The sequence below is a fragment of the Rhinoraja longicauda genome, chromosome 1 (genome assembly GCF_053455715.1).
Source record: "Rhinoraja longicauda isolate Sanriku21f chromosome 1, sRhiLon1.1, whole genome shotgun sequence".
Taxonomy (NCBI): Eukaryota; Metazoa; Chordata; class Chondrichthyes; order Rajiformes; family Arhynchobatidae; genus Rhinoraja; species Rhinoraja longicauda.
Window position 1 is genome coordinate 31,335,608 of NC_135953.1, and position 26,470 is coordinate 31,362,077.

General features: G+C 40.9%; 1 protein-coding gene across 1 annotated transcript in view; it reads left to right on the plus strand.

Moving 5' to 3' along the window:
* The first annotated feature begins 2,302 nt into the window (after positions 1 to 2,302).
* The window catches only part of rai14 (retinoic acid induced 14), a 162,093-nt gene continuing 137,925 nt past the window's right edge, over positions 2,303 to 26,470 (plus strand). Inside the window, exons 1-2 of the mRNA XM_078427254.1 lie at positions 2,303 to 2,401; positions 3,179 to 3,257. Coding sequence (XP_078283380.1) covers positions 3,222 to 3,257 — 36 coding nt within the window. The 5' untranslated portion in view covers positions 2,303 to 2,401; positions 3,179 to 3,221. The remainder of the gene's footprint in view (positions 2,402 to 3,178; positions 3,258 to 26,470) is intronic.

Below are 26,470 nucleotides of genomic sequence, written 5' to 3' on the forward strand. Positions count from 1 at the left end.
CTAACATTATGGAACAAAATATGAGCTGGAATTTCCTTAAAATTATACCATTGTGCAACTGTAATTTCACCAGATGGTGATTTCTGCTGCACTTTCAGAATAGTAGCAGAGTAAAGGTAATTCCTGACCGCAACACATTACTTGGTACAATGTAAACAGTGAATAATATAAAACGTGAATTCTCACATTTTTCTGAAAGCAATACCATAGGAGACCTTTTTTAAGCAGAAAAGTGTGAGAATTCAACGTTTGACAGAATTGGAGGATTCGGATAAAGTTTCCCTTGTAAGGCAGTGTCTTGGTTTCTATCATCTGTTGATTAAAAATGTGAATTTCATTTTTAGATTTTCACTTGCAATTTTCCTTGCATTGTAGTGTTTACATCCTTACTTTGTTTATTCTTATATCATGGATTAGAATTCAGTTGTTTATGAAGAGGAATATACTTCCACTTGACACAGATAAAACTAAAATAAACAATGACTGTAATACCATACTTTTCAAAATAATCTGAGAATATTGTTGAATTATGTCTCAATAGGGTTAGATAACATATTAGATAAGATTAATTTATTTCAGTTTTCAAAATAGTCCTGGTCCTTAAATGTTCTTGATCTGTATGTGAGTTTTCCCCAAATTTTCTGTTTTTATTTCAGATTTCACAGCACTTTTTTTTGTTTCATGAGCTACCTGGAAAGTTATCTCCGGGTTTCCGAGATGTGGGATGGTATTGTTCAACTGATCTTGGGTACCAGACGAGATAGAGAATGAAGAACTAATGGAACAATGTAACAATCAGTGTAAGAAGGAACTGCAGATGCTGGTTTAAACTGAAGATCGACACAAATAGCTGGAGTAACTCAGCGGGACAGGCAGCATCTCTGGAGAGAAGGAGTGGATAACGTTTCGGGTCGAGACCCTTCTTCAGCCAATCAGTTTGTACCATTCAGCTTAGTATGTGCAAGGATAACACTGAAAATTATTGGCAGGCCAGTCGGAATGCTTATACTGACACCCTAGAATGAAGCCCTAGAAGCAGCTGAGCTACGAAGTGCCTGGGTTGCACGAGGGACTTTGTGCTTTGTAATATTTTTTCATTTATTCAACATTTTTGCTGTTTATTCTATTATCTCTTGAGTACTGTGTTTACAAACCCCTCATGGTGCTGCTGCAAATATGAATTTCATTATTCCTTTCAGGTACGTGTGACAATAAAACACTCTTGACTCTTGATAGCCTGTCCAAGGAGAGATTGAGGGAAGCATAATATGATAGAGGTAAGGGATCCAACAGTTTGGAGATGGGTAGGAATCCTTGAGCTTTCTACTTGAAAAATAGGATCAAGCCAAATAGGCATGAACAGATACTGTGAATAAAGGGGGTGGGGTTTTAGAATCTAATTATAGGCTAACGTGTGTGAATTTTTATCTTACACTGGCCATAATGTGTTTGTGATTGTGCTCACCTTGTTGAGTTTCAAAGGCAGATAAATAACTGGTAGCATCCTATGGTATGGATCATCTCCTTGTCCAACAACCTCATTAATGAAATTAAAATATTGCTTTATCACAACTGCTGTACATAAACCTCTTGTGTAACAGAGTGCTGCATCTAGTAGATTAATGACAGAACTCCAAATAGCAGTATTTCATATTGAGTATGTTGATATAAATCAAGTCAGTCTGAAGGGTCACGACACAAAACGCCGCTCTCTATGTTCTCCTGCGATGCTGCCTGACTCGCCGAGCTACTCCAGCACTTTGTCTTCCAAAGCATATTGCCCCTCATTTTGAGAAGACCTATTGTCCTAAAATCAGTGTTATTGTAACTGCATAAATAAGTGAGCTGGGATGATTTTGCTGGGCTATAAACAGGCAGCGACTTGCAACTAATTAGGTTGCTTATTTCAAATAGAGTTGGCATTCCTGCAGGGGGACCAAATGGTCTTCTCTTAAATGATTGTAGAGTTCCAAGCCAGCCAATGTGGCCAGAAATTGGGGCTTCTGATCAACGCTTTACCGGACTCGTCAGTGCGCATAACAGTGTAGTTCTCTCAGGTCGTTTTCCGAGCGACCTGCCCAGCCAGCAATCCCCAGAGAACGACCACATCGTAACGCGTGCAACAAAGGAGCGAGAACGCGGCCCGGAGATGGGACGCGGTCTGGATCTGGGGCCGGGCCGGGCGAGGCGCGTGCTCGTGCGCGTTCGTTACGGATGACGCGTACACGCTGGGTGGACAATCGCACGCGCTGCCGTTGCCTTTTCCGCCGCGAGGCACTTGGAGCGGTGTTGGCAGCAGCTCCGGCAGCAAAGTGTGTGCATGTAACGCGGCTCCTTACAACTTCTCTCTCTCTCTCTCTCTCACACACACACACACCTTCACTTTCCACGCCTGCATGGGGTGAGTTCGCTTTCCCATTTAAAGCATACGGCTGCACTAAGCCAGAATAAAAGAAAAGCTCTTATATTTTTTTTCTTCCAAATGGTATGTTTTGGATGCATTTCTCTCGTCTATTGTAAATAGAGCAAACGAGCGAATGAATGGGTTTATTGTTTGCAGCAGTGAAAGTTTTAGCGCCTGCATCACCTTTCTGAGGACAGCCACCCTCCGAGCGGAGGGAAATTGAGCGAGGGCTGGAAACAGATGAAGGAAGTTTGGGGAAAGAGAATGAATGGGAGAGTTGAACTCTGGCACAAAAAGAACCTCGACGTTGCCGAGGAGGAGCGGGGCGATGATTTATTTAAAGCCGGGAACGTCTTTCTGGAAACTGCCTTGGAAATAATCACGTCGCAAAAAGTTTATCGATGAAGTTTGAGCACGAAGGTGAAACTTGTGTCAAACGCGGACCGTGTCAAACTCTGGATACTGTATCTGTGCGTGGGTACAAGTTTCAACACCTCCGTTCGTTGTTTATTAAACGCTCTCTTTCTCCTAATAGTTTTGATAGACGATAAAGGGCGAAATCGTTGTGACAGCTTTTAACTTTGCAGGAATGCCGGTGAGAGAATGCATGCAGTCCAATTTATTTGGCGTAGTGCAGTCGGTACAACCGTAATATCTGGCATCAGAGTAGATAGAACATGTTCCTGGATTATGGGCAACCATTGAAACTTTGCGTCTTATGAAATGCATTTCTCAATAATATTGTAATTATGTTGTTCTGTGCATTTTGTTTAGATTTTGCTGACATTTCGTGCTCTCGTGGTGATATTGGACGAAAATGAAAAGCTTAAAAGCCAAGTTCAGGAAAAGTGATGTGAGTAGAGCAAGACGCCTACACACTGTAACTGGTTGACCTCTCACAATGAACAATGGCTTTGATTTCGACACATAAATTGATCAGAAATCTGTGGGAGTTTGATGCAGTCATATGATTTTTGTCTCCTGAATCTGCAGAAATGTTTACAGAGCAGATATGTTGGTGCTCAAATTATTTTTAATTTAATAAATGAATGTATTTTCAAACCTGCAAAATGCTGCAAGTACTCGACAGGTCAGGCAGTATCAGGGGGGAGAAATATTCATCACAATTGGAAAAGAACGATAGTGGTGTGGTGTTTGAGGCTTTTAGGTTGGCACATGAATATGCAGAGATGGAGGCAGAAGGGATTAGTATAACTTGGCATCATACTGGCACCGACATCATAAGTATTTGGTCACAGGAGCAGAATTAGACCATCCGGCCCATCAGGTCTATTCCATTATTCAATCATGGCTCATTTATTTTTCCCTCTCAACCCCATTCTCCTGACTTCTTTTAATTAACTTTGACACCCTGGGCCGAAGGGTCTGTTCCCATGCTGTACTGTTCTACAAAGTATACAAGTTTTTACTATATCAACATCTTATATGACTGTAACGTGACCTCCCAACTTCTATACTCAATGTCGGCCTCAATAGAGTGGTTGTAGATTGGATGTTTCCAGTAGAGGGAGAGTCCAGGACCAGAGGGCACAGCCTCAGAATAAAAAGGTGTGCCTTTAGAAATTAGATGAGGAGGAATCTCTTTAGCCAGAGGGTGGTGAATGTGTGGAATTGATTGCCACAGACAGTGGTGGTAGCTGTCATTGGCTTCTTTTTAAAGCAGAAATGAATAGGTTATTGATTAATAAGGGCATCAAAGGTTCCAGGGGAAAAAACGAGAGAATGGGGTTGAGAGGGAAAATAGATCAGACATGTTCAGATGGCGGAGTAGACTCGATGGGCCAAATAGCCTAATTCTGCTCCTATGTCTTATGATTGCCGGTGACTGGTAAACTATTATTGCAAACTTTCACAAAACTGTTGCTATGAATGTTTGGAATAGTGTCACATCTCCAAGTAAACATCCTTGGAGATAGTAATTGAGATTGTCCTGTTTTCACCATACTTAAATAATGTTAGTTCACTTTTTAAGCAATAGTCCTGCAGAAAATATTTACCAACATCGGGTGACGTTTTGACCTGTCTGAAGAAGGGTCTCGATCCGAAACATCACCCATTCCTTCTCTCCAGATATATTTATTTATTTCATTGGTATCAAACTTTTATTTTCCAGTTGTGATTGGCTTCATGGATGTTTTCCAAGAAATCAAATCAAATGTATGCCCTCGATTTATTATAAAAATTGTTGTGAAAAATGTCTAAAATTGACAGATTGATAAGATTGAAAGGTAGTCCATGATGTGTAACTATTTAAAAAAAACGTTGGTGTCTTTTTATCAGAATCTTTTGCATATAGCATGTTTTAATTGAAAGCACGGACCAATCACAATTGTTAGACCCAAAATGATTGCTGGACTTTCATTCGATATGCTCCACAGTTCTTGAAGATTAATATAAGTAAGCTTACTTTCTTGTGCTGAGGTTGCTCAAATCTCCATCCTGATGACATTTTTCAATGTAATGCTGATATTTTAATTTTCTGTGCGTAATATCTATTGTAAAAGCCTAACCAGTTTTGGTCTCAAGTGTTTATTTTCTTTTGAATTTACACGTATGTTCTGTTCAAAGTAGGCAAGAATTTGTATGGGGAATCTTAGGAAGTAGGCATATTTCACTCAAACAAAAGGAAATATTCTCTATATTCTCCAGTTCGCTGCTGTATGGGGATCATTATGTCTTCTACTCTGATTATCTCTGACTAACTACAAAACACTTCAGTATTACAGAGGCTAAGTGATTCCTTAAAGACTGGATTATGTGTTAGCAGTACTAATGATTTAAATTTGGATTAACCCAGAATGGAGCAATTGTGCACATGTCTTAACACTCACTGGGAAATCTGACTTTTGGCTTTTTGGCAGGATTTTCATTCACTGTAGCACTTTTTCAATATAAAACCTCCCCAAAAGAAGTTGTCAGCAGAGCATTATAGCTGCTGCCACTGATCTCTGCTGGATTGAGTAGGTTACCCAAGGTCCATACTTGGATAGTGGACTTCAGTTATAAATCTTTCAACTCCTGTCTGCATTGCAAGTTTCTTTACTATGCGGCCACCCTCTATCTTCACTGGTGTTGTATTACTCCTTACAAAGACATCATTGGAAATGTTCTGCCAAGAGTGCCCATGGCTATCAGACACTGAAACGTGCATCCTGTGGGGGCTGTTATTTTCTGGATGCTTCAGGCTCCTTTGTAGTCCCTGGGTCACCATTCCACCTCTCTCGCATCATAGCAGCATCCACTAAGCAGAAACAATGCCCCATAGCTGGAAAACTATCTTGTGTATATTTGTTTGAATGACCATGAAGGTTGCAGTTGCTGGGCCAAACATAAACAGCTGCAGAAACTTGAAATGGAGCAAAATGATACCATCCACTGATATACTGTAGGTTACCCAGAGAAAACTAAATCACAACACTAAAACACTTTCATTTGAAGTTAGTGATACTTGAGAGACTTTTATAGATTAACACTGAAAATATTGTCAAATAATTTCTAAGCCTAAATGCTATCCTGCTTGTTAGTATAGATAGTTTAGTAACTGGTGACCACTCATAGGTTTTGCTTGTAAACAATTTATCTAAAAGTAATTTATATTTGGATTTGGATGTCAAGTGCCAATGATATAAAAAGTGTAAGTCTCTATCAATTTCAGTTTTCACAAAATATAACTCTAGAAATTGTTTGAATGTGAAATTTGACTGATGTATTCAGTTTTGGTCACCCTGCTGCAAGAAGCAAGCCATTTAGCTGGAAAGGGTGCAGAGAAGATTTATGAGAATGTTGCCAGGATTCAAGGGCCCAAGGAGAGGTTGGGGAGGCTAGACCATTTTTCCTTGGAGTGCAGGTGGCTTAGGGGTGATCTTATAGAGGTGTATAAAATCATGAGGGAAATAGACAGGGGGATTGCACAGTGTCTGTATCACAGAGTTGGGGTATCAAGAACTAAAGGGCATGGGTTTAAGCTGTGAGGGGAAAAATGTAATAGGAACCTGAGGTGCAACTTTTCATTTGGTGGTGGGAATATGGAATGAGCTGCCAGAGAAGGTAGTTGAAACAGATATTATAACATTTTAAAATACGCGTGGACAGGTACGTAGATAGAAAAGGTTTAGAGGGATAGGGGAAAATGTTGGAAAGTGGGACTAGTTTACATAGGCATGTTGGTTGGCATGTACGTTAGGTTGAAGAGTCTGTTTCCATACTATTTGTCTCTATGATTATTATCCTGGGCATGGGTGAACTTTGTTGCCATTGTGTCAAAATTTGCTAGGAATGAAGATGGACATTGGCAGCAGTACTAAGAAGTATAGACCTCGGAGTGCTTGGGTGTAGATCACCGAATATAACAAGACAGGTAGAAAAGGTCATTGTAGAGGCTTTACTCCAACCCAGAATATACGAATTAGGAGACAATACTAGAATCGTACAACGCCCTCTACTCCACAGAATAATGTACATAATCTTACTCGCCGTGTCAGAGGAAGCTTGCGATAGTACTGAAGAAAACACAGAAGATATCTTAAAGTCCGTGTCAGTTGGAGAACTCCAGCTACGAGGAGCTATGAAGGAAGATTTGAATAGGTTGGGGTAGTCTTTGTGAAAAAGCATTGGCTTAGTGAACATTTAATTGAGGTATTTAAAATCGAGAGAACTAAATAGAAGGTATAGGGAAGACCTAGTTCACTTTAGAAATTAACGCAATAGCGAAAGGGAATAAATTTAAATTTATTGTTGAGATGATTGGAAGGGACATGGAGACATTTTTCCCACAAGTGGGATCTGGTACTCGCTGACTGAACTTGCTATCTGATCTATAAGGCAACAAATGTAGATAATTTCCAGATGATCTAAAGCCAGATAGCACTTTGTTCCACCATGTCCCATTATGGACCGAATGGCTGACTTTGTGTGCTGTGTATTCCTACGATTGTCTGCATATGTGTTCATAAAGCTACATTGAACAGGTCAAGGGGTCTGGGGTACTGCATACAGTTCTGGTTGGCACACTGTGGAAGGATGTGATTGCACTGGAGAGAACAGATGAAATTTGTCAAGATGCTGCCTAGAATAGAGTCATTGTGTAATGAAGAAATTCTGGAAAGACTGTTTTTCTTTAAGGGGGTAACGTGATTGTGGTATACAAAATGAAGAGGGCAATGGATAGGATAGAAAGCAAGGCATTTATTTATCCCCATGTGCCTTAAACTAGAGAGCAGAGCTTGAAAGTAAAGTGCAAGAATTTTAAAAGGCATCGGAGGAATAGTTTTTTCAGCAAGAGAAATCTGCAATATACTGAGGGGTGGGCAAGACCCTGGCAGCATTTAAAGAGTATTTCGATGAGTGCATGGGTCACCAAGGGCTAAGAGGCTCTGGACCAAGTGCAGGTAAATGGTACGAGTGTTTGATGGTTCACATGAACATTGTGGGCCAAAGATTCTGTTTCTGTACTCTAGAGTTGTGTGCATCCAGAGGTAAGTAGGTTTTTTTTGTTTAGCGATACAGTGTGGAAACAGGCCCTTCAGCCCACCTAGTCCGTGCCAACCAACGATCCCCGCACATTAACACTATCCTACACACACTAGGGACAATTTATGTTTCTACCAAGCCGATTAACCTGCAAACCTGTACGTCTTTGGAGTGCGGGAGGAAACCGGAGCACTCTGAGGAAACCCACGCAGGTCACGGGGAGAACGTACAAACTCCATGCAGACAGCGCCCGTACTCGGGATCGAACCTGGGTCTCTGGCGCTGTCAGACAGCAACTCTACCGCTGAGCCACCGTGCCACACAAAAATTCAGAACACATTCAGAATTTGTTAAAAATGTTTGGCTTATTCTAAACCTTCTCTGAGATAACTATACATTCTGGTTTTGGTTTTACAATGTTTCATTTGTTTGTTTAATTGGACACAATCTCACAAATGAAAACTGTTTTGCTTTGCCCTATCAGTTGGTAAGTAGAACCACTTTTTTATAATCATTGCATAAGCACTAGCCTCCAGAGAATGGTTGGCATTTAGTTACATGTTATGATAATTCTGTAAAATGCATGGGAACAGGGAACCCTGCATTATACTCTTCAGTTGTACAACAACACAATTAACTCATTCCTTAATAACATGACTCCTTTGTAAAGAAGATTTTCATTATCATCTGACATATATGGTAGTATTTTACAATATTCTTTAGAGTGTTTAACTTTTGCATTTTCTTTTTTTAAAGGTGAACCATTGTATCATTACTTTGGCACTTACTTGTACAGTATTACATTGGTACTTGTACAATATTATTTATTCTTGAGACCATTGATACATAATAGTTTGGCAGATTGTGGAATACCTGGAGTGGATGATGGGGAAAAGAGAAGGCAGCTTGTGACATCCTTACTACTGCACTGAACTAATTGCTTGTTACGAATGATCTCAAAGCTTTTGTCCTTTATAAGAAACAAATGAAATTGTTTACATTGTTTAAATGATATTAAGGTCTAAGTTACATTGTTCCACATCTTTCTTCTGTAGTATATGGGGAGATGATGGTTCTCCTGGCTGTAATGACTAGAACCAGGGAAGGGAGTTGCGGTCTCAAGATCAGAGATCAGCCACTCGGGGCAGAGGTGCAAAGAGACTTCTTCACCCAGAGGGGAGTAAATCTTTGGAATTTTCCACTCAAGTGCGTTGTTTGAAACTCAGTTGCTGAGTGTATTCACGGACCAGTTGCCTTTTGGATATTCAGGGAATTGAGGTATATTGAAGGAAGGTAGAAAGTAAGAAGAACAGCCATAGTCCTGGATAAACTGCTGGAGGAACTCGATAACATAAGAGATAAGATTCTAACATCTTCAGACTTTTGTATCTCCATAGACCTATTGAATGTTGGAGCAGGTATAGTGGGATGACAGAATGGTCTACTGTTTCTACTTACTATGTGCAAAGGGAGTGAAAGCCTGATTTGCTGAATGACAGATGTACTGTAACATCTCTTGCAATGTTGAGCATATTTTTTCTATGCAGTTGTCATTGTATCAACATTACATTTATTACTAGTGATGGTGCATGAACTACGCAGGCAGACATTGCCTAGTTACTCATAGTGCCATAGTGTGATACAGTGTGGAAACAGGCCCTTCGGCCCAACTTGCCAACAACGTCCCAGCTACACTAGTCCCACTTACATGCACTTAGTCCATATCCCTCCAAACCTGTCCTATCCATGTACCTGTCTAGAACTGTTTCTTAAATGATGGGATAGTCCCAGCCTCAACTACTTCCCCTGGCAGCTTGTTCCATACACTCACCACCCTTTGTGTGAAAAAGTTACCCCTCGGATACCTATTAAAATTTTTCCCCTTCACCTTGATCCTATGTCCTCTGGTCATCGATTCCCCTACTCTGGGCAACAGACTCTGTGCATCTACCCGATCTATTCCTCTCAGGATTTTATATACCTCTATAAGATCTCCCCTCATCCTCCTGCGCTCCACGGAATAGAGACCCAGCCTACTTAACCTCTCCCTATAGATCACACCCTCTAGTCCTGGCAACATCCTCGTAAAACTTTGCTGAACCCATTCAAGCTTGACAATATCTTTCCTATAAAATGGTGCCCAGAACTGAACACTATTCTAAATGTGGTCTCACCAACGTCTTATACGACTGCAACATGACCTCCCAACTTCTATATTCAGTCTGAAGAAGGGTCTCGACCCGAAACGTCACCCATTCCTTCTCTCCCGAGATGCTGCCTGACCTGCTGAGTTACTCCAGCATTTTGTGAATAAATCGATTTGTACCAGCATCTGCAGTTATTTTCTATATTCAGTACTCTGACTGATGAAGGCCAAAGTTCCAAAAGCCTTTTTTGACCACCTTATCTACCTGTGACTCGACCTTCAAGGAACCATGCACCTGCACTCCTAGATCCCTCTGCTCTACAACACTACCCAGAGGTCTACCATTTACTGTGTAGGTCCTGCCCTTGCTCAACGTCCCAAAATGCAATACCTCACTCTTCGCTGTATTAAATTCCACCAACCATTCCTCTGCCCACCTGGCCAATCAATCCAGATCCTGCTGCAATCGTTCACAACCATCTTCACTATCTGCAAAACCACTAACTTTTGTATCATCAGCCAACTTGCCAATCTTGCCCTGTATGTTCTCATCCAAATCATTAATGTAGATGACAAACAGTAACGGGCCCAGCACTGAAACTTGAGGCACACCACTAGTCACAGGCATCCTGTCTGAGAAGCAACCTTCCACCATTACCCTCTGATTCCTTCCATGGAGCCAATTTGCTATCCATTCAGCTATCTCTCGTTGGATCCCATGCGATCTAGCCTACCATGCGGAACCTTGTTGAACACCTTACTGAAGTCGATGTACACAACATCTACAGCTCTGCCTTCATCAACCTTTTTGGTCATGTCTTCAAAAATTCAATCAGATTTGTGAGACACGACCTCCCATGTACAAACCATGCTGACTATCCCTAATCAGCCCTTGCCCATCCAAATGCCTGTATATTCTATCCCTCAGAATACTCTCCAGTAACTTACCAACTACAGATGTTAAGCTCACTGGCCTATAGTTCCCTGCATTTTCCTTGTAGCCCTTCTTGAAAAGAGATACAATATTTGCCACCTTCCAGTCTTTGGGCACCTCTCCTGTATTTAAGGACGACATGTAAATTTTAACCAGGGCTCCTGCAATTTCCTCTCTCGTTACCCACAATGTCCTCGGGTATATCTGATCAGGCCCTGGAGATTTGTCTACCTTCAAACACGACAGTACCTTCAGACAGTAACCCTGACTGCTCTCAAGACGCTTCGAGTGACTGCTCCAATTTCCTCCGTCCTACTGCCTTTCTTCTTTTCTTCTCGGTAAATACAGAGGAGAAATACTCATTTAGGACCTTGCCCATCTCCTGTGGCTCCACACAGAGGTGACTGCTTTGATTCCTGAGAGGTTCCACTCTCTCTAGTTAACCTTTTCCCCCTTATGTATTTATAAAATCTTTTGGGATTGTCCTTAATGCTACCCGCCAGAGCTATCTCCTGGCCCCTTTTTGCCCTTCTGATTTCCTTTTTTAGTTTGCTCCTTAGTTCCTGAAACTCCTCAAGGGATGCACTTGATCCCAGCTGCCTATACCTGTCCCATGCATCCTTTTTGTTTTTGACTAATGTCTCAATTTCCCTCATCAGCCAAGTTCCTATCATTTTCACTCCCTAACTGACTGGCCTGTAGGGAAGTTAGCGAGTGACGGCATACAGAGCTGATCCAGTTTGAGAGGAAGAAACAATGCCGCGTTTTTAACGCAGTAACAGAATTAGTTCAAATTGTTTTAGGGAAAGTCCACATTCAAACTGTCTAAACCTATGAAGAAAACACTGCCAGGAAACTCAAAGGCAACATCTATGGAGGAAAATGGACAGGCAACGTTTTGGATCAGGACTTCTTGTCATTCTGGGTCTTGACCTGAAAAGGTTTTCTGTCTATTTCCCTCCTCAGTTGCTGCCTGATATGCCGAGTTCCACCAGCACTTTGCTTTTTGCAGCTAAACTCGTGATATTGTTTACAACTCTTCCCTTCTCCCTCTACCGGTCTCTATTTATTGTTTTCTATATATGAAATCCATGTGGCAGGTCACAGAAGGAACAATAAAAGTTAAATGGTGCTTAGGTCACCTTTTTCTCCTTATCACTCCAGCATGTTGGCTCACTCTCAGCAAGGATTTTAATTATTTATTAATTCACTTGGTGGCTGCAGCAGAGCAATAATTTCTTTCTGCAGTTTATTATCTTTCCACATCAAACCTCACTCCAAAATAATGTATTTGGCTTATTTGCCACTAGCCTCAGGAAGGGTAAATTACAGAATCCAATTAACCTACCAGTGTGTAGGTTAGGGTGTAGAAAGAAATCGGAGTACCCAACGTGTGGTTTGGGGAAGAATGTGAAAATTCTGTATGAAAAGCACTGAGGTGAGGACTATACCCATGTCCCTTGATCAGTGAGGGTGCAAAACCAACAACTGTATCACTGCTATCCTTTCGATGTTCACAGTTTCAGTGTGGATTAGTGAAACAATCACAATAGAAGACCATTGGGTCGTGGGTGGCAGGAAAAATATCCCAGCTTGATATCTACCTAGCTGCCATGTTGGTTGTAAGGCCCTTATGTTTATGGTACACTCCTGCCCCCATTTTTATTTTCAGTTCGCCAACATTTCTTCAAACATTTTGCTTTGCTTCTGTTCCTCTTAAATTCTTGCTACTTAAGTTCCATGTCGTTTTCTCCAAAGAGTCATCCTGACTTCCTCTTCCCTTCTGTACCTTGACTCCTGATCCATTGCGATTACAACCACCATCTTAATCTCCCTGATTAGATTACTGAGATTACCATTCAGAGGCCATGCTGCAAGATGCACTGAGCGAAGTCGACTGGAACATGTTCCAAGCAAGTTCCAGAGACGTAAATGAGTTTGCGGAAGCGGTTACGGACTTCATTGCCACAATAGCCGATACCATCATCCCCACGTTAAGGGTCAGTATCTTCCCTAACCAAAAACCCTGGGTGGACAGGTCTATTCGCGTGGCCTTGAATGCTCGCACCGCTGCTTACAACTCCGGCCTGTCATCCGGCAACATGGATGACTACAAGGGAGAGTCCTACCGACTGCGAAGGGCAGTGAAGGATGCAAAAAAGAGGTACCGGGACAAGATGGAGTCACAGATGGAGCAGCAGGACACCAGGCGCCTTTGGCAGGGGCTACGGACTATAACTAGCTACAGGTCCAGCACCCCCTCAACTGGAAGTGCCGGCTCCTCCTTAGCTGATGACCTGAACTCTTTTTACGCACGGTTTGAGACGGGTAACACCACCAGCTCGCCGTCTAAAAACAGCACCGAAGGGGCGCTGGCTAGCGAGGCTGGAGGGGGATCCACCGCCGGGGATGTGCACACATTCTCGGTGTCCGAGCATGAGGTGAGGTGGGCTCTGACGCGTGTGAACACGAGGAAAGCTGGAGGCCCAGATGGTATATCTGGGCGAGTACTAAAGTCTTGTGCTACTCAGCTTGCTCCGGTGCTCACCACAATATTCAACCTCTCCTTGGCAAAGTCCGTGGTCCCTGCATGCTTCAAAAGATCCATCATTGTACCGGTGCCAAAGAATGCCTCTCCAGCGTGTTTAAATGACTACCGACCGGTGGCCCTCACCTCGGTTGTCATGGAGAGGCTAGTCAAGAAGCACATCTGCGCCCTCCTTCCTCGCAACATGGACCCACTACAGTTCGCATACCGTCCGAACAGGTCCACGGATGATGCGGTCTCCCAGGTTCTACACACCGCTCTCTCTCATCTGGACAGCCAGGGGAGCTATGTGAGGATGCTGTTCATTGACTTTAGTTCAGCATTCAACACAATAGTCCCCAGCAGACTGGTTGAGAAGCTGCTGGAACTGGGGCTTAGCACCCCTCTGTGTGCCTGGGTCCTGGACTTTCTCACTGCCAGGCCCCAAGTGGTCAGGATGGGGGAACACACATCTAGCTCCCTCACCCTGAACATAGGATCCCCCCAGGGCTGCGTCCTTAGCCCCCTACTGTACTCCCTGTACACACATGACTGTAGGGCCAGGTTCAGCTCAAACTCCATCATCAAGTTTGCTGATGACACTGTGGTGGTGGGCCGGATCTCCAACAACGATGAGAAGGCCTACCGGGAGGAGGTGGCTGATCTGGCACTCTGGTGTCAGGACAATAGCCTCCTCTTGAATGTCACTAAAACAAAGGAGCTGATTGTGGACTTCAGAAGGGCTAAACATCCAAGGACGTACACGCCACTGGAGATAAATGGGTCTATTGTGGATAGGGTGAGCAGTTTCAAATACTTGGGAGTCCGCATCGCAGAGGATCTGACGTGGGCAAAGCACATTGCCGCACTGGTGGGTAAGGCTAAGCAGCGCCTTTACCACCTTAGACAACTGAGGAAATTCAGAGTGTCGCTGAGGATCCTTCATTGCTTCTACTCTGGGGCTGTAGAGAGCATCCTGTCCTATTTTCTTATACTACCGGCAACATTACAGTCTGGTTTGGGAACAGCTCTGCCCAGGACAGGATGGCCCTGCAGAGAGTAGTGCGTTCGGCAGAACGCACCATGGGAACTACACTCGTCCCCCTGCAGGACCTATACATCAGGAGGTGCAGATCCAGAGCAAGCAAGATCATGAGGGACCCCTGCCATCCCAGTAACGGACTGTTCCAGATGCTACGGTCAGGCAAACGCCTCCGCTGTCACGCTGTGAAAACGGAGAGGATGAGACGGAGCTTCTTCCCACAGGCCATCAGGACTGTCAACTTTGATAACCCCAGAGACTAAATTTTTGTCGACACTTTTTGTGCTATGTTTAGTAACTTATTAACTTTATTTATATGCTGTAACTGTAATTATTTTTGTGCACAACCCGCAGGCATTGCCACTTTCATTTCACTGCACATCGAGTATGTGTATGTGACAAATAAATTTGACTTGACTTGACTTGACTTGACTTGACTTGACTTGACTTGACTTGACTTGACTTGACTTGACTTGACTTGACTTGATTAGAGGCTGTGTAAATGGACTAGTCCGCATGGTGCTCCTCCATGACTTAATAATTTTTTTTTACTGAGGACAGGTGTTCAATGGTTAATGTTGTAGAATGATCTTTGGTCAATGAGTAATCTGGCAAGCTGCAAAATATGGTTGAAAAATTCTGCAATATATGGTATGAATACAATTTGGATTTTTTTTTAAATTGCCTTACCATTGTGACTTGGATGGTTATCACATGATAAGGCTGCAATAGAAAAAAACAGAGATTTTTGACTCATTCTCTAACTATGTTCTCATTATTCTGTCAAAATCTGAGTAATTTACTTAGGAAGTTGTATTTTTTTGTATTGTTATGGTTAGATGCATATGGACAAGGAGATTTTTAATTCTGGTAGATCCAAATTAGCTTCTCAGACGACTGCTGTTTTCTGCTGTTAAATGCATTAACACTGATTTAACCTTGGTTTTGCAACCGTGCAAACCCATCTAAGACACGGGTGTGTGACTTCCACTTGAGAAACCGAGAAGCCAAGACACAACTTCAGGTGAACTGGTCTAGAACAACATTAGAGCATTCTGAGCATCCGGTTTACCTTGGTGTAACCCTTGACCGATGTCTTACCTTCAAGACCCATATTGCGAAGACAAAGGCGAAAGTGAGCACACGCAGCAATATTGTTAGTAAGCTCACCAACAGAAGATGGGGTGCTAGCCCACAGTCCCTACATTCTACTACCATAGCTCTCTGCTATTCTACTGCGGAGTATGCATGCCCAGTATGGGAAAGATCCATCCATGCCAAGAAGCTGGACCCAGGCCTCAATGCTTCCAGCAGACTTGTCACAGGTTGTATCAAGCCAACAAGTACTGACAGCCTCTACTTCCTGGCAGGCATAGCCCTGCCAGACATCAGTAGAGCAGGAGCCATCATGAAGGAGTGCCAGTGGCAGATAACAGATGAACGATGTCCAATGTTTGGCCAGACACCATTTCCGAGCCGCCTAAAGTCGAGGAAAAGTTTTCTTAACTGTGTGACTCCTCTTGAGGTTGACATTACAATAAGTGAAGCACGAGTCTCCATATGGGATGATAAAATATTCACTCTCCCTCCCTCAACTACCATGGGACTAACGGCAAGTGAGCAACTCCCTCTTGGTGTAGATGCAAGTTGGACTGGATGGAAATGTCTCAGTCGATTGAGAACTGGTGATTGCTGAGCCAAGGTGTCTCTAAACAAGTGGGGATATAACTCCAATGATGTCACCTGCAAATGTGGTATTGGACCACAAACAATGGAACACCTGCTGAAATGCCCTCAACTGGAAAACCAATGCACAGCTGCCGATCTCATTGCCTACAATGAAGATGCCAAGAAGTGTGTTCAGCTCGGGCTGAACAATATCTAATCTTGTGATGTGGACTCGATAAGAAGACCTTAGTTTTAATTACCGGTAGGTTTTCTCATGTTGGCACGTGTATTGATGACTGGGACATGTTGACCATTGTTCATAATTTGCCAGCCTAATTTCCAAAACCAAGGATTTCAGATCAAGAATGTAGGAAACCTGACCCTTTAAGGCTGCTCTTTCTCTCATCAATATTATGGCTGATGTGCTACCTAAGCATCATTTTCCAAGAGCATCACTTGCTTACACTGTTCACATATTCCACTGGTTTCCACTTCAGGCTCCACATCTCATTCGTTACTTGGCCTAAACCCAATTTCAATTTCTTGCCACAAACACTCTCGCACAATTTATATGCTCCTCTCTTTTTCTTCCCAAGTTTTGCGCTGATTCATCTAGCTACTTATGCTTTTATTTTTTGCATGTCACCCAAACCCTTGCAACTGTGTAAAGTATTCAATTTTATTTTGTTTTCAGATTTATGTTTTTTTTTTAACTTGCTTATATTTGGCAATGGAGTTTCCAACACAACTCTAAAAAGTAAATAATCTCAATAATAAGAAAATCATGCGCATTTGGGGCCCTTGTATTTTTCACATCCAGAACGAAAGTAAGACCCAATGAGAAATATATCCTTGTCTTCTGTAATATATCCTGTGGCATTGCTGATTTATCTTTTGCTTTTGGTGGGCTATATATGTTTTCAATTAAATAGAAAAAACATTTCTGGCTCATAGTATTTTTCAAGTAATTCAACTCCTGATTGTTAGGTGTGAAAAATGAGTGAAATTCATTTTCTAGGTATAGTTTTTAAAAACTCAACACAAGAACATGCCCTTTGGCCCACAATGTCTGTACTGAAAATAATGCCAAGACCAACTCTTATCTGTCTGCACATAATCCATATCCCTGCATTCCCGACATATCCATATGCCTATCCAAAAAGTAACTTAAATGCCACTATGGTATCTGCCTCAAATACCATTCCCGGCAGCCAGAGCATTCCAAGTACTTATTATCCTCTGCGTATATAAAAATAAATTGCCCCAAACATCTTGTTTAAACATTGCCCATTTACCATTAAAGCTAAGCCCTCTAGTATTTGACTTTGCCATCAAGGGAAAGGGGATCTGGCTGTCTAGCCCCTCTATGCCTCTCATCATTTTATATACTTCCTCAGGTCTTCCCACAACCTCCAGCATTCCAGGGAAAACAATCCAAGTCTGTTCACCTGTCTCTGTAGCTAATAACCCCCCCCCCCTTTCTCTCCCCCCCCCCCCTTCAGGCATCATTCTGGTAATACTCCTCTGCACCCTTTCCAAAACCTCCACATCCTTTCCATAATAGAGTGACCAGAACTGTATGCAATACTGCAAATGTGCTGTTAAGTACAAAGTTAAATTCCACCAGGTGTAAGAACTTTCAGTTGATCAAATTGAAATTTTACACAAAACTTCTGTCCATGCCATCATCCTAGGAAACTTGCAGATGTTAATCTTTAGGAGACTTCCACAAATGGCATTGGAATGATCCAAAGCGTTTTTGAAATCCATTGAAAGATAGTAAGGTAAATTCTAAATTGTGTCATCTCTATTCAGTTTATCACTGGCTGCAATTCAGATTGAGGAACGGAACGTGATTATATAAAATCCATAATTTTTCTTTCATGAATCAATGGAGAAGTATTCCGAAAACATGAGAATAATAAAATTTTAAATGAATAAATTGCAGGGCAGGTTTGTGTCGATGCGGATGATAAGATCGGGCAATAGAAGTAAGAAGCTTAGATCCTTTATATTTTATTGTTTGGATCTTTTGTACTGTGACTATCTTTTCCATAAATAAAGCTGTACGGGCCATAATCCTACCTGTATTGCAAGAATGGTTTGTCAAAATAGTTTATTATCTTGGAATATTGGATGAGGTAGGAAAAAAGTTTAGGGAACCTGGAATGTTCCTGTCTGAGGTCCAGAGGGGGAATTAAATGTATTGGTCTAACGAAACAATAGAACAAATATTGATCATTTATCAAAGCAGCATTGGCAATCTTTCCAGTTTGTAAATGGCTTTGGTAAAAAAATCAAGTATTGATGAATGAACTTTGAAGGTTTGAAAAGCTGATTTGATTTTAATTCATTTTAAGGGTTCTGGGCATTGTTGCCAAGGCTAATATTTACTGCCCTTCCCTGTTTGCCCTTGGTAAGTCATGTTCTTGAACTGTTGCAGTCCTTCATGTGCAGATACTTTCGAAAAGCTGTTGGGTAGGAGTTCCAACATCAATGAAAACAATAGCAATGTATTTCCAAATAAGGATGCTATGTGACTTGGAAGAGAACACACAAGCAATGGTGTTCCCAGTTCTCATTTTCTTTTGTGATGGGGGTTGTGGGTTTGAGAGTTGCTTATTTTGTAGATATTAGAGCGCTGTACTGCAATGAGCTTTTGATGGAGTACCAATTAAGTGGGCTGCTTTGTCCAGGCTGATGTCACACTTCTTGAGTATAGTTGGGACTGCACTCATCAAAGCCAGTGGAGAGTATTTCTTTAAGACCATGACTATAGGGAACTTGGAATGTTTCTGTCTATTCTCCAGTGAAAGAATTAGAAGTATTGGTCTCGCTAAATAACTTGTACATGTTGAAAGTCACTGAGGTGTCAGATGAAGAGTTGTGCATTTTTTAGAGTCCGTCTTTAACTTGTTCCTGTCGCCATGGTATTTATGTGGCTGAACCAGTAGCATTTCTGTTCATTGATGACGTTAGGGTATTGATGGGGTGTTAATCATCATATCATATCATATATACAGCCGGAAACAGGCCTTTTCGGCCCACCAAGTCCGTGCCGCCCAGCGATCCCCGTACATTAACACTATCCTACACGCACTAGGGACAATTTTTACATTTACCCAGCCAATTAACCTACATACCTGTACGTCTTTGGAGTGTGGGAGGAAACCGAAGATCTCGGAGAAAACTCACGCAGGTCACGGGGAGAACGTACAAACTCCTTACAGTGCAGCACCCGTAGTCAGGATCGAACCTGAGTCTCCGGCGCTGCATTCGCTGTAAAGCAGCAACTCTACCGCTGCGTTACCGTAATAATGATGTTGTGTGCCAAGATAGGTGGTGAAACTTTCTTACTGAACCTACTGCCACCTGTTAGCCTATGCCTGGATGTTTTCTTGGTCTTGATGCATGTAGAAATGGACCACTTCATCTGCTGAGAAATTGTGAATAGTATTGAATGTTGATTAGGAAACATTCACATTTCTGATCTTTTTGGAAAGGAGATCATTGGTGAAGCAGACAAAGAATATTGGTCCTGGGCCACAGCACTGAGGAACTCTTGCAGTGATATATTTGTCTGGGATGATTAACCAACAAACATAGCACTAGAGGATATTTAATTAAAAAATACTAATTTTATACTTATTTCCACATTTATATGTGTTGTATTCTGTCCGTGCTGGCTCTCAGAAGACCAATCCCATTAGTCCTACTCTGGCTCTCCTTATTTCCCTGTATTCCTGCAAAGTACTCTCTCTCTCGTGTGCTCATCCACTTCACTTTCATTCTTTTTGCCATGAGCGTTCATTAAAGGGTAATTTACAATATCCAATTACAGTTTCAGCATGCCCTTGGGATGTGAGAGAACCAGAGCACTCTCATGTGATGCCGAGAGTGTATAGAAACCATACACATCGCACGAGGTCAGGATCTCACCTGGGTCCATGGTATAGGGACCAACTCTAACTGCTACACCACTGAAAAATGATTTACATTTCATATAACCATATAAATCGACATCAAGATTTCCTAAACTGCGGGTGTGTGACTATTGTGCAGTTTTGATGACATATTGCACTTCATGATATATAACTATTATTGTCAGGAAAATTACATTATATGTAGCTTGGCAGTAAATTTCAGGCCTATTTTGTACAGCCCATCATTGAATATGTTTTGGTGATACATCAAAGCTAAACTTGGATAGCGTGGCACGGAACTTTCTCCTTCTTCTCTTTATTATCCAACATTGAGTCGTCCTGACTTGATTCTGATTGTGTTTGTACTGTGCAGTGCATAAGAACACAGTAGGAACGGGTGTATCTCATCTCGTCCTTCAAGCCTGCCCTGATATTTAATATGACCATGGGTAAAGGGTCTCGACCCGAAACGTCACCCATTCCTTCTCTCCCGAGATGCTGCCTGACCTGCTGAGTTACTCCAGCATTTTGTGAATAAATACCTTCGATTTGTACCAGCATCTGCAGTTATTTTCTTATACTATTATGGGTGATATGTGCTTGCCTCAACTCTTCTCCTTTTCTATGCCATTGTGTTATGTTATGGTTTTGGATGTACAATGGATTTTATCATAAATTCAAAATGAAAATTGGATTCATGTGAATTTCACTAGCATCTTATAATACAGGTTAATGTCAATGTCATAAGTAGATTATAATATAGGTGTAAAAATTTGCTCCCCAACACACATTGTATAAAGCTTGCACTAGGAAATCTCCAATTACAAGATGTGATCACTACATTTCTATTCTTTATTTAATTATCAACAACATTCTGGGTATTTTATAATGATTTGATTTCTATCATTCCAGAAGTAGCTCTATATTGATGTAAGATTGATCCTTTTCAGAATGAAAATATCTTTTGTTTGTACCTTTATTGATGCTGTTTTCTGTTGTCTTGTTGGATGTTAAAAAAATACTATGCCCACATCGCTGTGTTTTTTTTTACAGTTAACGCAGAGAGTTAAGACATTGGCGGTTAAATTTGTTTTTAATGAAAGTGTTTGTAATGGAGACATTTTATTGGTCAGCTTGATGATTGAAGTTTTATTTCACAGGACACTGTTAATATACGGCAAATCTTTTCACCACATAAATACTTTACGTAAAGTGCAATTTTTTAAATATTTTGGAAAATGCTAAATTTGTACTTTTTAAAAAAAAATTCCAATTTTAGTAATTGGGCAGGAAATATCTTGCTATATTAAAATGCTTTTGTATTGAAGGTTGTGACTATCAGCGTATTCAGAAAAGTGCCATTATTGTCCATGTGCAGTATTTCATCGCTTCCTGCTTATGATATATGGGCCCTTTTATTGTTCCTTTTGTATGTCTTAATGGGTAGAAAATGAAATGTAAATGCATTTTGTAAATGTGTCGATGTGTGAAATGTTATTGATTTATAAATTATTGACATTTTGGAGGAAAACAGATCTGATGCAGGCAAATGATTACAATTGCTGTAATAAAGTATATAATATGAAGTACTGATACATTTTGCTTAGTATCCTCTTTAAATTTGTTACTACTTGAAAATCCTACGGAGAGAGGGAAAGAGATGCGATGCAGACGGGATGTGGCCCAGCCTCTGACCTCATCTCTTGTGGAATAAAAATGTCCCAAAAGAATACAAATGAACTTATCACTGAGTCAAAAAGGAAACAGAAATGTGTGGGGCCTATGATTTATAGTTATTTATAATGACATTCCTTTCAATTTATTCATAACGTCATTCCATTTGATATTTTGTTAAAGGGCTTGTATAATTGTCTTGTTTCAGTATCCGGGCAATCTACAGGGGGGTGCTCAGAAATTGACCAGCTGCCAAAAATTCTTGTTTAGATTTTAGCCAACCTCAGATTATAACTATGCATCAATATTACTTTGTATGCATTCTTTGGCTGGCTGGTGTATTGCAACAACTGAAGTTTTAAATAACTTTCGATCAAGAAAGGAGTTGATTCTATTTCAGACACTGTGTAGATTTCCCACCAATGAAGGTCATAAATGAGCTGTGATTTACTGGGAGAAATATGATTATTTTTAAATGAGATCCATTTTGTTGTAGAGAGCACAAACTTCCATTTACATATCTCGTAATCCCAATGTCCCCAAATAATTTAAAGCCACTAAGTTACGTGCATATTGTAGGTGGATGAAGCCCAGTCTATATTTGGAGAAAAAAACGTTGGGCAGTAGATTAAAATAATTGTTTTGTTCTTCTTTGTACTTTGTACTCCACTTTTAAGAGGAACATATGAGGAGTCAAATAGGGCTTGGATTATTTTTGCACCTAAAATTAAAGAATTTCTTCTGTACAACACTGAAGTATTGGTATAGATCCTGAGGTAGACATTGGGGCAAGTTTGCTAAGTTAAAGGTGGCCCAGTGGCATGGTGGGGAATGTTGCTATCTAGCAGTTCCATTCACTTGAGTTTGTTCCTGATCTCCAGTGCTGTCTGTGGAGATTTGAAGGTGTGGGTTTCCTTTTGGGGTTTTGGTTTCTTTCTGCCTCCAAATAATGTGCAGGTTGATGTTATTTAACTACTATAAATTGCCTCACTGTTGATAGGTGTTGAAAAAATAGTGGAATTAATGAACAAGTGAGAGAGAATAGATTAACGGGGAAATTATTTGCCACAGAAGGCTGTAGGGGCTTCGGTAGTAAAGAAAGCAAGAGGGCATGTATACAAAAACAGGGATGTAATGTTGAGTCTCTATAAGGCGCTGGCATGGCCGTATTTGAAATATTGTGAGCTATTTTGGGCACCATATCTGAGGAAGGATGTGTTGGCTCTGGAGAGGGCCCAGAGGAGGTTTACAAGAATGATCCCAGGAATGAGTAGATTGACCTATGATGAGCGTTTGTCAGCACTGGGCCTGTACTCGCTGGAGTTTAGAAGAATGAGGGGGGATCTCATTGACACATACACAATAATGAAAGGCTTGGATAGAGTGGATGTGGAGAGGATGTTTCCATTAGTGGGACAGTCTAGAACTAGAAGTCATAGCCTCAGAATTAAAGGATGTTCTTTTAGGAAGGAGATGAGGAGAAATTTCTTTAGTCAAAGGGTGATGAATCTGTGGAATTATTTGCCACGGGAGGCTGTAGAGGCCAAGTCAGTGGATATTTTTAAGGCAGAGATAGATAGATTCTTGATTATTACGGGTGTCAGGGGTTTTGGGAAGAAGGCAGGAGAATGGGGTTAGGAGGGAGAGATAGATCAGCCATGATTGAATGGCAGAGTAGACTTGATGGGCCGAATGGCCTAATTCTACTCCTATTCCTTATGACCTAAATAGGTAGGTGAGTGGAAATTGATGGAATTGCTCAAAAGGTAGGCATGGATTTGATAGACGGAATGATCCCATCCTATGTCATGGGGGAAAAAAGTATGGCTGCAGCAAGAATATCAGAATTGATTCGAACAGGCATAAATGATAACAGGTTTTATATTGTAAGAATTTTATAAGAATGCCAAGAGAAGCACTTTTCAGAATTAAGCCTTCTGCACATATTTGCTTTAATAAATGAAAACAAAGTGTTGATCATAAATCTGTCACCATCTTAACGTTGCAGTATTCTTTATCAGAACACGTGCTGTTGTTCCATTGGAAGTGTGACTTTTTCTATTTGACTCTTTTTGGATGACAAAGCAGAGGAATTTGATTTTTTGTTTTGTACAATTGCTTATAAGGCAAGAATTTCTCTTTATAATATTCCAAGAATGTACTCAATGTGTTTACTTATCTAACCAACTGTTTTTTCTTGTCCTGGTAGCTTGTGTTTATGTTGCAGGATGCAATGCATATGTTTTTGCTCCAATTGAACCTCCTTACATAGAAACATAGAAAATAGGTGCAGGAGTGGGCCATTCGGCCCTTCGAGCCAGCGCCGCCATTCAATATGATCATGGCTGATCATCCAACTCAGTAACCTGTACCTGCCTTCTCTCCATACCCCCTGATCCCTTTAGCCACAAGGGCCACATCTAATTCCCTCTTAAATATAGCCAATGAACTGGCCTCAACTACCTTCTGTGGCAGAGAATTCCACAGACTCACCACTCTCTGTGTGAAGAAATGTTTTCTCAAGAAATGTCTTACAGTAAATAGAAGAAGAATAGCTGATTGTCTGAAGTAACAATTTACCTAATTATCTAAATTTGGTATCTATTTTGAGATGTGTAATTCAGTAAGAATTGTACCACAAATGTGATCACAGCATATACCTAATTAGTTCAGTTTAAAGCAATAATTTGGCTTGTTTGTAAACTATCACCTCTGTGCCATAATGGATTGATTGCATCTAATTTAGGCAGTGAGAGTTTTCACTTGTCTCCCATAGATAGGATTAATGTATAATTTAAACACGTATTGCGTTTTGCATCACTTGGGGAAGTTGTAATGTATTGTGACTTTGAATTTGTGTCAGATTTCTTTTACAAAACCTTGACCATATATTTGTTTTTAAACAAGTACATAATGTTTGTTTCCAAACAAGTACCCCGGATGAAAAACATTTTCCAGTTCAAAGGAAATACTAGTAGATGTTCATATAGAGAGTGGTAGGCAGATGGAACAAGCTGCCCAAAGCACTAGATGAGGCAGGTACTATAACATTTAAAAGACATTTGGACAGGTACATGGATAGGAAAGTTGGAGAGGGATATGTGCCAAACATGGGCAGGTGGGATGAACATAGATGGGCATTCTGGTCAAATTCAAACAGTTTACATCAGTATCATTTGCTGGATTCTTTCTGTAAGAATCACTCTCAGAAATAGTGGCCTGATGCGACTGACCTATCACTGTACTGATATCTGACAGGACTACTGTGGAAAATTGTGCAACAGTCCAGTTTGGCAAGGGTGAACGTGTTGATAAATTAGTAAAATGGACAAGACTTTTTCAACTAATGTGCATCCGTATAATTTTCATTAACGCCAATTGAAGTGAAAATTGGAAAGATGAACATCAGGCAGCTGAATCAATATTGCACATTTTATGTTGTCATTATAAGTTGAAATCATTACCATCCTAACAATAGACAATAGGTGCAGGAATAGGCTATTCAGCCCTTCGAGCCAGCACCGCCATTCAATGTGATCATTGCTGATCATTCACAATCAGTACCCCATTCCTGCCTTCTCCCCATACCCCCTGACTCCACTATCTTTAAGAGACCTATCTAGCTCTCTCTTGAAAGCATCCAGAGAATTGAGAAATGCTTACCTATTGTGTGTGTGTATATATAATGCTATGAATACACTGACAATTGATGAGTGGTGCTAATTAAAGTTTCAAAGGCCTGCTGCATTATAAAATTTCATTATTTTCTACATTTTTACTTCCATTGGAGGGATGCTGCCTTCGCGGTGCCTTTGACTTTTTTAAAAACTGCTGTGGTCGAAAGATATTTCCAGTGTTGTCAAATGGCAGTTCTAGGCTGGGGTTTTGACTCAGCAATGATGAAAGGTAGCTGCATCTTTAAATCAGGATGGTGCTCCCATATGCTATTACTTTCTCTTAGCTATTTGGGCTTGAAGGGTAATGTTTGAATTTGGAACAAAAGTGGAAGAGTGAATTTTGGACCACGGTAAAATATCCCATTGCAAATGGACGTCAGTTTTTGAAGCAACAACGTTGATATATAGAGCTATCTAATGGAGCAGTATCATCTGGAGGTTTGTAATATATAATGTCTTGTCAATTAGGTGAAATTGATTTTTGGGTCTCATTTCAAGCTAGTATGTGTAACTCGTGAATCTGTGACCCATATCCAGTTCAGTCCTGTGGACCAGAAATCCCTGCACTGATTAAAAATCTAACATGACAATAGTTCTATTGATGTCTTGGGAGAAGGCATTTTCCATTTTTTTTCTGTTAATTTCATGTCAGACCCAAACTACTTTAGGTGGGAATACATCATTTGTAATCTGCTATAATTTTCAATGTTCAATTATGAGCTTGATCCTCTATTTACTTAGCATCTAAACACATATCTGTTACCAATCAGGAGCAAGAAAGGAGGCCAGATATTTGCATTTCCTAAACCAAGAGAGCTATTATGGTACCCCTGGTGATTTCCATGGCTTTGATTGACTAACATATGTTATGAATCTCTATAGGCTGGAGGGACATTCCATGTCAGGTTAACTAATAACTTCCAGAGTCATGTTTTTACTTATAATGCAAAAGTTTTTGTGTTTTTAATTTACAGTTGTGATGCCT